Source organism: Octopus bimaculoides, chromosome 18 (assembly GCF_001194135.2).
Source record: "Octopus bimaculoides isolate UCB-OBI-ISO-001 chromosome 18, ASM119413v2, whole genome shotgun sequence".
Classification (NCBI taxonomy): domain Eukaryota; kingdom Metazoa; phylum Mollusca; class Cephalopoda; order Octopoda; family Octopodidae; genus Octopus; species Octopus bimaculoides.
The window spans coordinates 39,484,539-39,497,588 of NC_068998.1; the positions used below are offsets into that span (position 1 = coordinate 39,484,539).

Sequence of the window (13,050 nt, forward strand, 5' to 3'; positions counted from 1 at the left end):
TGCCTGGTGTGCTAACAATTCTGCCAGCTCACTGCTTTAGTAGTAGTAGTAGTAGTAGTAGTAGTAGTAGTAGTAGTAGTAGTATAATAATGATAATAATAATAATAATAATAATAATAATAATAATAATAATAATAATAATAATCCTTTCTTCTACAGGCACAATAATGAAGCATTTAGTAAAATAGCTTCACCATTATTAATCTGGTGTCTGGAAAATAAACTAATGTGAAATAATGGGAAGTTTTAATTTAGATCCCTTTAACTCTTTCATTACCATATTCTAATTGAAATACATTGCCTTTCTTTCAATAATTCTTGAAAATAATGAAGAATTTAGAAGAATTATCATATTTAAACTGGTGTTTAGAACTTAAATTAACACAAACTTTTGATGGGAGGTTTAATTGAAATTACTTTAAAACAATGATTGTATCAGAGAACCAAGGCATCAAAACTCAGTTCTCCTCATTAATTGACCTCTAAGAGAAATATGTCAATGATAAAAAAAAATTAGTGAAAAAATACCTGATTTTAGTGAACAGCTCAATTCAAATGTATTTAAGTCCTGTAGATGCAGAATAAAAAAATAATTAAAATGATTATGAAAGAAAAAGATTCCAATATTTTAATGATGATAATTCCAAACCTTTATGTTTTATGGAGTCAATATAATTGGCAATACCTTGTGGTATTTAGTGAAATCTGTTCAGGTTCTGAGTTTGAATCATGTGAAGTTTGATTTTGCATATATACATAAAACGGCTCCCCAAAAAGTCCATTTACTCACCTGAATCTCCGCCTCCTTCCCAGATGTGCCATTTTCTAAACTTGGTGTCTCTGTAATCTTCTCCCTGTAATGTACATATATATATATATGTGTGTGTGTGTATGTGTATATATATATATATATATATATATATACATACACACACACACACAGAAGTTAAGAATGATTTTTCTGATGATTAATTTCCACTTTAATGAGCAGATATATATATGTGTATGTATACACACACACCCACACACCCACACTATAATCATATTTTTATCTCAGTTTCAGTAAATGATTGCTTAAATTTTTATTGTGCAAGTGTATTCTTTTTCTATAATTTACAATCAATATTATCATTGAAACAGACATCCACTGATTTACAAGATTTTGATTTGCAAGATGAAACAATCAACAATGTAAACCCAAGGACAAATATAATTTAGAAAATTATAAATCTCTTAAAACAGTAGAAAGTTCCAGAAACTTACTGCAGAAGTGAGAGCAGGAGTGGTATTCCTCCCATTTGTTTGATTTCATGTCTAGCATTAGCATCCTCACTAAGATTGACCAAACACCAAATCACTTGCCACTGTAGTTCCATGTTGCTGTTATGTAACTGACTGAAACAATACAAAATATTCATTATATATCATCATCATCATCATTTAACCCTTTAGCATTCAAACTAGCTATGTCTGGCCAAAATATTTCACCTGTTTTATGGTCAAACTGCCCAGATCTGGCCTCAGCCATCTACCTTATAATGTCATTCTAAAAATAAACAATGACATCATCAAAATCTCAAAGCTACAAGATAATGCATGATTAATTGGAAATAGTATAAATAAATAAGCATCACATTTGAAGAGTAATCTGAATTCTAAAGGGTTAATGTCTACTTTTCCATGGTTGGAAGAGGTTTATCGAAGTAAACTTTCTATGGTCAGATATCCTTTCCATCACTGAGCCTAACCTGTTCCCAGGCAGGATAATATCTCCCCATGCCCAAACATGTTTTCACAGAATATTGAAAATAAATGACACTGCTTGCAAGACAGTGACACTCATTTGGCTTCAAATTTTGGCACAAGGCCAGTAACTTGGAGAGAAGGGTTAAGTTGATTACATTGACCTATGTTCAACTGGTACTTACTCTATTGACCGCCAAAAGCAATGAAAAAGAAAAACAAAGTCGACCTCAGCAGAGTTTGAACTCTGAATGTTAAGACATAAAATGCTGTTAAGCAATTTGTCTGGTGTGCTAACAATTCTGCCAGCTTGCCACCTTAAGAATGACACTCATTTATAACTATTATGCAATGCCAAGACAAAGAAACATAATCATGAAAACACATGCGTGCACGCACACACACACACAATGAGCTTTTGTCAGTTCCATCTACCAAATTCACTCACAAAGCTTAGGTTGGCCCAGGGTTACTGAAGAAGACATTTGTTTAAGGTGCCATACAGTAAGACTGAACCCAAAACCATGTGGTTGGTGCTGTATTTCTTACATTATTATTCTAGTTAGAGTTGTGATACCCACCTGAGCAAAACAGGTATTCCTTCATAATTCTTGACTAATTCCCTGCTCTGTTGATCATCACACAGAAGTGTACGTAGGAGAGTAGAGGCTAATCTGAAACAACACAAAATAACATGACTGACATGAATGAATTTAGGAGCAGAAATATTCAGCTAGGAATGGTAAAAAGCATTATTGTTTGACTATGTTGCTTCACACAAATTTCTTGACTTTATTTTCTACTGAAATAAACGGCGCAGGTTTCTCAGTTTATCACCTTCATCATCATCATTTTTACTACTTTTCCATGCTTGCATGGGTTAGACAAGACAACATTGAAGAGTTTGAAGAAGAACAACAAAGAAGACAACAATGATGACTACAGTGACTTCATGGCCAGGCCATACCTCACACAAATTTGTCCTAACCTCTACAGTATATACTCTATATACATTTTTGAAACTGAGAAAATACACTTCATACCTGATATCTATCTGACATTAAGCCATATCTTACTTTTTAGATGTGTCATCATATTCTTGGATAATCTTTAGTAAAATCTCAACAACATTAAGGTGTCCAACAAGTTTGCAAGCTTCTGGACTACAAAAGAAAAGAGGTGGGAGGATAAGATTTAAATTGACAGCAATTTAGAAATGACAAAAGTAATTAGAATTAAGCAGAAAAGAAGGAAAATTACAGTAAATTGTGATGGATGATGGGATGGAAAAACACCAGTCAGAATCCAGGGAAACTGGTGTTGGCATATGTCAGCAGATACTTCTTTGATTGTCAAAGTATAAAGTTCTGTAAGTTTGTATGCAGCTGGAAAACAAATTTCTTGATGTTTTGGATTGAGCCTTCTTTTATTTCTTTCCTGTATCACCACCTCAAGAATAGAACCTTTCATCTCAGCCAGAAATATTGGGAATTGAAGAAAATATTTTCCCAATACATTGATCTAGCTTTCAGAAAGTTGTCCCATATATATATCACATTCTCTGGCATACAAGTTGAATTTTTTAGACCAAAATTTATAGCAAAAAAAAAAAAAAAGGTAGATTTACTTTTACATCAAGACAACTTTGGAGGATCAGAAAAGCCAGGATTTGGAAAGATAGTGATGAAGATTGAATGTTTACACTACATGGTTACACTATATACTAGGCTGACTTGTATGCTGGAAAATGCAGTGTAAATTTTATCAACCCTGGAAAAATGAAAGGCAAAGTTGACCTTGGTGGGATTTGAACTCAGAATTTAAAGAATGGTAATTAAATATGACAGGCATTTTGTTTGACATTAATGATTCTGCCAATCTACCGCCTGACAATGATATTGTCGCGTTGAAATTAAAAATACATCAATGTCCTCTCATAATTCATCCATGTCACCATGGCTGTGTCTTGGACTTTGAAATATAATTTTATAACAACTTTTATTCCTGTTTTGCACTGTGATAATTCAAAGAAAAGATTTACCTTTTGGTCAATGTTATCAGGCAATGCAGGGAACAATGGACCAGGAGAAGATCAGGAAACGAAATCAGCAAAACCAAAGACTATGACAAGAAGAAGAAAAAAAAAACCAACAACAAATAAACAAAGAGTATGTTAACCTTTACTGATAGGTATTCCAGTAATAATGTTAAATTAGTATTTTCTGCATGTCAATTTGCCTCAATAAACTGGACTTATCTCAACAAAAATTAGTTTTGAACATGACGTTCCTCAACAAAAGATTGGTTTACAAAACTGTTTTCTGCAGTTAAGGGTGATGAAATTTAACGTGGCTATATCTGCTTTCCACAGTAAAAAGTGTTAGTGTAAATCTCAGTACAAAAATATACATCATCAAAGTTTAATGGGAGAAAATAGTTGAAACTAAAGAAACTAGAGATAGTTCTTTTTTTTATTGGTATAAAGTAAATATGAGAAATTCATGTGGAAAGTCAGTTTGACCTTTAGCATGCTGTAGACACATCATGTCATCGTACAAGTTTTCTCCCCTCTCAATGTGATACAATGTGCCTGCAAGCTACAGAAGAGAGAACTCATATGGTGCCAAAATGTGCCTAAGCATGCTAAAGGTTAATGTTACATATGTTTTGATGAACAACCGTATATTTTGTATTATATATAAGGGTTATGTAATGTAACATAGTAAATTTAAAACCTGTTCCCTTTATCAGACATTTTCATCTCAAATATATACATATATGTACATACACACACATGTATGTGTAGTATGTTTATTTTTGTCTGTCTGTATGTTTATCACCACTTGAAACACAACAATATCTGTGCTTATGGCTCATAACTTAGAAGTGAAACAAATATAAATCAGTAAAACAAGTACCAGGCTTTAAAACAATAGGTGCAGTGTTCCTGTATGACTGCAGTAAAAGAGTCAAAAATTATCTTTTATCTTTTATGTTTCAGTCATTAGACCGTGGCCATGCTAGGACACCACCTTGAAGAAACTTTAGTCAAATGAATTGACCCCAGTACTTTTTTTTTTAAAGCCTGGTACTTATATCACTCTTTTGCCGAACTGCGAAGATACAGAGATGTAAACGAACCAACACCAGTTGTCAAGTGGTGATGGGGGACAAACAAACACAAAGACACACACATGTACATATATATACGATAAGCTTCTTTCAGTTTCTACCAAATCCACTCACAAGGCTTTAGTTAGCCTGAGGTTATAGTAGAAGACACTTGCCCAAGGTGCCATGCAGTGGGACTGAACCTAGAAGCAAGCTTCTAACCACACAGTCACACTTGCGATTTGTTATGCAATGAATGTTGATTACATAGAAGACAGAACTCTAAGCTTCCCATGAAATAAAACAGCCTCTCTAATGCTGACACCACAATAACAGACACCCACCTAGTGCAGGAGTAGAATGGAGTGCACTGTATATAACCATTTCCTGCACTGACACAAGGGAAGGATTTCCATTGATTAAATTCACTGGTACTAATTTTGAAAACCCTGGAAGGATTGATTCCAGAGAAATTTGCACTTAAAATATAAAATCATATAACGAAATACTGCAAGGCATCTAGTCTGGTGCTCTACAGTTCCTTCCATTCCACCATCTTTGTGGAGGAACTGTTTGGAAATATACTTGGCAAATATGTTTGTTTGCTTTGCACTTCTGAGCTCAATCTTTTCTGTAACCCTTTAGCATTCAAACCAGCCATGTCTGGCCCAAAATATTCTATCTGTTTTTTTTTTGTTCAAACTGGCCTGGTCCAGCCTCTCATATTTGCCCTTCATTGTCGTTCTAAAAATAAACAATCACATCATTGGAATCTTAAAGCTATGAGATAATCCATGATTAATTCAAAGCAATGTAAATAAATAAGCATTACGTCTGACAAAGTAATCTGAAAGCTAAGGGGTTAATCTGCTGAGGTTTATCGGGACAACTTTTCAGCATGCCCTTTTTCTGAAATCCCTACATAAGCATAAGTTCTTTAACGGTACTCTTATGAACCCATTGCATTATATATGAAAAATGATATTTACCTGATATACATCAGCTGTAAGGAGCCATTTTCTTTGATCTGCACAGGTAGATAATTTATGGAATATATCTGGAACGAAAACAAAAATGTCATGTTGGAACTACATAGTACCAGACTTGGTGTGAACTAGGAACCTTTGTTTCTAAATTAAAGGCACTGAAATATTAGCTTTTATCTTTAACTTGCGTCAGTCATTAGACTGCAGCCATGCTGGGGCACTGCTTTGAGCAATTTTTAGTCAAATGAATCAACCCAAGTACTTGTTCTATTGGTCTCTTTTGCCAAACTACTAAGTTACAAGGATGCAAACAAACCATCACTGGTTTGTTTGTCAAGAGGCAGTGGAGGACAAACACAGACATCAAGACACGCATACAAATGACAGACTTCTTTCAGTTTCCATCTACCAAATCAACTCACAAAGTTTTTGTCAGCCCGAGGCTACAGTAGAAGATAATTGCCCAAGGTGCCATGCAGTGGGACTGAACCTGGAGCCATGTGGTTGGGAAGCTAATTTCTTACCACACAGCCATGCCCATGCCTATTAGATAACAAAACATGAAACATTTCCAATTCAGTGTTCTATTATCTCAACCATTCCCACCTACCACTGTCACCAACACCATCACCACCACTACAAAGGATAAATGAAATATTGACTTGATTGATATCTCACTAGTAACTTCTTTTAAGATTTCTCGAACATAAGGAGTTTCTCCATATTGCAGATAACGATTAACATTTTCTTTCAGAATCTGAAAAAGAAAGAAAATAAGAAAAATAGAAAATAATAGTGAAAAAATAAGACAGAAATTAAACAAAATATTTCTAACTTCATTAAATTCTATGTACAAAGTTCAGTAAATCAAAATACATTTTAGATACAACATGGCCACAATATCATATTGCACTTTATAAAACATGGTAGACTGTGGTACCACACACCTTATAAAATATGACTTGGATATTGCACAATACATCGAACTGGGCCTTATACAACTTACTAAACTACCATACAGTACTCTACATACCAAGGCTAGACAACCACACTGCACTTTGTAAAAGATGACCAGGTGTGTTGTGTAGCGTACCATGCATTACCCCACACAATATAGTCAAACTACCACATTAAACCTTATACAACCTACCAAGCTGCTGTACAGTACCCTACACAATATGACTAGACTGTTATATTATACACTAAACACTGCACCTTATTATATACATCAGTGGTTCTCAACCATTTTTTTGTCTATAGACCCTTTTAATTCCTATTTAACTTTAGCTCCCAGAGACATTTGATGCTTTAAAAAGTCTCATTATATTTTTATACTTAAATATTAGGAATTGTATCAAAAGAATTGTTGAAATATTTTGTGTATTGTAGAAGTATAACCAAATTATTGCACATCAATTTTAACAGCAAAATCTTATATGGACTCTGGTTGAGAACCATTGATATACATATATCTCCCTTAGATAAACATATCCCAGAAAATCACAAATACAGAAAGATCTTCAACAGATGCTCAGTTAAATTACCATATAGCTGCTTCCCCAAGATAAAGAACATCATTACCTTCAAACACCATTAAGAGCCCACTCCTATTTATTGCATAGTACACCTAACTGGAACTTCTACAACTTACTCTGTTTCTGTATCATATACACAACCAGACTACAAATAAAGCAACATGCATAATAAGCCCAGACTATCAGATTGTTCCTTATATGGCCACCACTACAATACAGTATTCCATGCAATACGATCATAATATATACCAAACAACCAAACTGCATCCTACAGAACACAGTCCTTTCCTAGATACAGGCCTGCACAAAGTTTTATTATGATAGATCAGTAGTTGCCCTTGTAGGCAACTTTATCCACTCTATGTTACCAATGTTGATCCCCTCCTTACTAAAAAGAAAAAAAGGGGGCCAATACAGCTTGGAATTAGCTTTAGCAGAAGTGTTATCATCAGAACAAATACTAAAGGGCATCTCATTAGACCCTCCAACAATTCTGTCAATCTTTCATCCTTAACTGGTACTTCATTTAACCTAAAAATGTTGGGAAGGATCTGAACTTAAAGACTAGATTTAGAACATATGCCACAAGGTGCTTTAATATGATGTTCTAACAATTGCATTAATTCACCATCATGTTTTAGTTTAAAAACAACATTAAAAAAGAAAAAATGTAAAAGAAAAGAAATGAAAACGCAGTCTTTCCTACCTCAGCTGAACTTTTGATTCCATTTAAGTCAAAAAACAGAGTTCGGTAGGTTTTGTCCCTCATTATAATACGTAATGAAACTAACAGACGCAGAAGGTTGTCTGAAGGAATAAGTTGCTTCCATTTCCTGGACAAAACATAGGAAGTAAAGCACTATATTACTCTTTTACTTGTTTCAGCCGTGTAGCAGCACCATACAAAATAGAAATTTCATTATTTCTAAATCTCTCAAAGAGAGATATACAGTAACAGCACCATAAAGTAATGATTTTTTTGCCAACATAATGTGGCAGTCCCAGGATGGGACGAATGTTACTGTTATCTAGCCCCAGTTGTGCTGGGTGGAGCTATTGATCTCCCCTGTTTAAAAATATAAGGACACAGAATTTTTTCTGTCGTGTAGCCAGCAGGAAATGATGTTTCTTGGGGCTAAATTACAGTAACATTCGTCCCACCCTGGGACTGCCACATTATGTTGGCAAAAAGTCATTACTATGTAAATACATATATAGTTATGAGCTACTAACAGTTTCATACATTAGAAACGTGATCTAAGCAGGTTTTTACAACACACCTAGTGTCTCCAAGAAACCTTCAGGCTCTGAGCACATAGCCTATACAAGTTACAAATCAGGACAATAAAACAAGAGAAACAACGAGAAAAAAAAAAAGAGGTAGGTGAATGCAAAATGTGGAAAGGTGGGAAAAAACATGAAAAGGGGGCGAAAAAAGAGGAGAGTTAGAGTTATGTCCCCTTCAACTGTCAAGCCAAAAAAAGGCTAGTTGCAGTTGTATCCACAGAAAGGGTCTAAAGTCTGCAATACAGCTGTTCAAACTGGAGAGTGGGTGATGTCCTCCATTTGTTTAGGTTTGCTGAAAATTCTGATCAGGAATTCAGCAGAGGAATTCTTAGATCTAAAAAGGATATGCGATCTTTCAGCTACACATAACTTACATTTCTTAGACTCATTAACATATGGTATGGATTTTTCTAAGATTTTCTACTTGATTGTATGTGGCATGAAGTTGGTCCTCAAGCCCCATACATGGCTAGCCAAAATAGAAGCTTTACTTTTGTCAATGTGCTGGAAAGAAGACAGATGGTTACCATAGCGACTTTTCAAATCGTCTTTGCATATCCCAATGTAATTCTTCTTTACAGTTAGGTTAACATGTAGTGTTGCTGTAACTTTTACTTCATATACCACTTTATCATGCATGCTTGATTGAGTGAGCAAACTCCAGACTCCTGAGAATTGCAACTTGGAGTGGGTTCTTGATGTTGTTTGAAGGTAGTGATGTTCTTCACATTGGGGCAGCAGCTGCATGATAATTTAATTGAGCGTCTGTTGAAGAATCTTTCTGCATTTCTGATTTTCTGGAAAATGTTTATCTAAGAGAGACAGAAATCTCTTGCCTGTGTGTGTGTGTACATATGTATATATGTGTGTGTATGTATAAATGTGTATATATACATGCATATACATATATATATAGATATATGTGTGTGTGTGTGTGTATATATATATATATATATACATCCACATACACACACACATGCGCGTATATGAGGGTGATTGAAAAGTTCATAAGCTGACCAAGATATTTGCTTGGAATGTTACTAAATGAGGTTTACTTTTCCCCTAGCAGTCCACACTCTTCTTCCATTAGTGTTGCAGTGCTTGGATCCCAATGGTGAAGAAGCTTTCATCCTGTTAGTCAACAGCAGACATGACATCATCATCACTGTGATGTTGGTTCCCAACCAACTGCTTTTTCATGTTAGGGAACATATAATAGTCAGATCGGGCCAAATCAAGAGAATAGGGAGAGTGATCAACTAATTCAAAGCCACAGTCATGCACAGCAGCCATTGAAACCTATAACTTGTGTGCTGGAGCATTGTCCTCATGAAACAAGACCCCTTTCATCAGTTTTGCTGTTTTTTATTTTTGTTCTTGATAGCTTTTCGTAACTGCCTCAGCAAGTTTGCATGGTACTCTCCATTGATGGTGTGGCCCTTTTGAAGATGGTCAATAAACATAATGCCTTTCACATCCCAAAAATTGAGGCCATCATCTTCCCTACAAATGAAACGACTTTGGCCTTCTTTGGAGCAGATGAAGATGGGTGTTTTCACTGCATGGATTGTCTGTTTGCCTCTGGCTCAAAGTGATGCTAAAGGCATCTGGAGACCTTGTAGTGGTATTAAACTAGATGATGGATTAAGAGTACTTACTACCCAAGATTACAACAATAACACTATCATCAACACTAACAACATAAGAGTAATATATAAGAATAGAATAAAATAAAAACAATGCATTTCTTACCAACTGCATAAACGGTTCTTCACAAGACATGAAAATATTGTGTCGATATATTTAGAAAGATGGCTGAAGTTCCTACAATTCTTGTATCTACGGCTGAAAGAAAAACCAGTGAAATTCAAATGGCTATGAGCTAAACATTGTATTCATTGAAGTAAAAATAATAAAAATACAAGTTGTAAGCATTTATTGTTATGACCCTCGTTATGGCATCAACTCCCCACCATCAAATTAGTAACTTATCTATGATGTTTCATAAGATAATCTATAGCCATGGGTCAGTTAGATAGGCAAACACAAATAAGCAATGGTTAGGATAGTTAGCATATTTAATGCAGGGAGCAACTAAAAGCAAATTCAAAATAATTAAGCAGTAAGGAATGAATAAACAATACTAGTCAATGATAAATATCATTTACAATTTTTCAGCAAGTAAAGGGAGACTGCTCTTGACATATTCTAATCTTATTGTGATCTCATCAGAGAAACACAGCATTCATTGTACCTGCTGAAGTAGTGATGGAAGAATCACTAAGTAAATGTACAAGATCTGCAGATGTGGTCAGAATAAGATCAAATACCTCAGAAATTTTCTCTCAAACTTGCTGAAAAAACAAAAATAATATTAATAATTGACTGCTATTTTTTTTTTCATCACAGAATTATTTCTACAGGTATCAAACCAACTTCCCAAACACTGATGAGCCAGGACCTTTTATAATCTGCACTTACTTACAAGTAGGAACTTCAAATTCCTGCAGTAGCTAGACTAATTTATTGGTACCTTGTGCAGACTAGTACCTTGCACAGTACAGTATTAATAAACTTGTATTGTTTATACTAATATACTGGTACCAGTATTTCATTTAATAATTTAAGTAAATTTAATATTTGTTTGAATTACAGGTAACTGCCCCTGGTTCTGAAAAATCAGTTATCTAGAAAAGCTTTGGAACCAAAGATTCAGAAAAATAATTGATGTGCCTGTAATTAGCTTTTTAATACTTCTTATGTCACATATGTTATCATTAAGTTAACTATTACTTTCCATGCAGATGGCCCTTTTGAATAAATTTTTCTTTGAACAGTTACATTAGATTGTAAAGGTTTAGCCCAAACTCTCTTTTAAATGGTTTTTGTAGCCCCAAAATGTTAAAAATACAGGCATTTTTTCCAACAAAAGAAATATAATATAGCAAATTCTTGGCTGGTCTGTAAACCTTAGATTTTGAAGCATAAATTTGACAAGAAATGCTTGGGTCATACATTTATTTTAAGCTTTGATTTTTTTTTTTTTTTGCACTATGAACAAATATTTTTGTACAAATGTTATAGATATATAACATAATGATGAATTAAAGACTTTAAATAAGTATAAAGAAAATATTTCAGAAATAACAAGCAACATACCTAAACTGTTCTAATGCATGTGCTTCTAATGAAAAATGTCTGGAAGTGGTGTGACTTTCTATGATTTCTCTTGTGTTTGCCTCTTCATTGAAATCCTGTAATGGTAAACACATGAATTTCAACAGGATGATACAAAAGAAGAAGAAGAAGAAGGAGGAGGAGGAGGAGAAGAAGAAAACGTGTGTGTGTGTGTGTGTGTGTTTTACTTGTTTCAGTCATTTGACTGCAGCCATGCTGGAGCACTGCCTAGAAGTAATTTTGTCGAACAATTCGACCCCAGGACTTATTTTTAAGCCTAGTACTTATTGCATTGGTCTCTTTTCCGAACTGCTAAGTTACAAGGGTGTAAACGCACCAACACTGGTTGTCAAGTGATGATGGGGGTGACAAACACACAAAGACACACAGGCGTAGATATCTACATATGTATCTATATATATGACAGGCTTCTTTCAGTTTCTGCTTGCCAAATCCACTCAGAAGGCTTTGGTCAGCCCAAGGCTAAAGCAGAGGACATTTGCCCAAGGTGCCACGCAGTCGGACTGAACCTGAAATTATGTGGTTGGGAAGTAGGCTTCTTACCACATGGCCACTGTTTACTTCAGTAATAAATTCTTACCTGTAAGTTTATCTCGGATGCATTAACAACATCAAACAAGGTTTTCAACACCTGCAAATCACTGAAATTATAGAGAAAAAGAGTGATGGCTCAGGTTTTTGTTATTAAAGTCATATTAATAAGCAGATTAGTTGTCATGAAATTACACCATATATATATATATATATTCGAGCGAGATCGTTGCCAGTGCCGCTGGGCTGGCTCCTGTGCAGGTGGCATGTAAAATACACCATTTTGAGTGTGGCTCTTGCCAGTACTGCCTGACTGACCTTCGTGCCGGTGGCACGTAAAAGCACCCACTACACTCTCGGAGTGGTTGGTTGGCGTTAGGAAGGGCATCCAGCTGTAGAAACTCTGCCAAATCAGAGATTGGAGCCTGGTGTAGCTACCTGGTCCATCAGTCCTCAGTCAAATCGTCCAACCCATGCTAGCATGGAAAGCAGACGTTAAACGATGATGATGATATATATATATATATATATATTTCGTTGTGTCTAGGGAGAGTCATTCTCTTTTAGTGCCTTATTATTTAACATATTCACTCATTTACCTATTTATTTTTCCTAAAATTTTTGCTGCATCTTGCAACCTTTTCAATAGACGTTGACTT

The 13,050-nt window shown here is 34.9% G+C and overlaps 1 protein-coding gene across 1 annotated transcript in view; it reads right to left on the reverse strand.

Annotated features, from left to right (window-relative positions):
* LOC106884071 (serine/threonine-protein kinase Nek10) overlaps positions 1-13,050 on the reverse strand; it is a gene marked incomplete at its 3' end in the record, with an annotated part of 42,567 nt that overhangs the window by 23,670 nt on the left and 5,847 nt on the right. Inside the window, exons 3-14 of the mRNA XM_014935289.2 lie at positions 12,441-12,501; positions 11,822-11,916; positions 10,415-10,507; positions 8,082-8,208; positions 6,519-6,597; positions 5,844-5,911; positions 3,785-3,864; positions 2,820-2,906; positions 2,325-2,417; positions 1,264-1,395; positions 791-854; positions 529-568 (exon numbers count right to left, since the gene is read on the reverse strand). Of these exons, the coding sequence (XP_014790775.2) occupies positions 529-568; positions 791-854; positions 1,264-1,395; positions 2,325-2,417; positions 2,820-2,906; positions 3,785-3,864; positions 5,844-5,911; positions 6,519-6,597; positions 8,082-8,208; positions 10,415-10,507; positions 11,822-11,916; positions 12,441-12,501 (1,019 nt within the window). The remainder of the gene's footprint in view (positions 1-528; positions 569-790; positions 855-1,263; positions 1,396-2,324; positions 2,418-2,819; positions 2,907-3,784; positions 3,865-5,843; positions 5,912-6,518; positions 6,598-8,081; positions 8,209-10,414; positions 10,508-11,821; positions 11,917-12,440; positions 12,502-13,050) is intronic.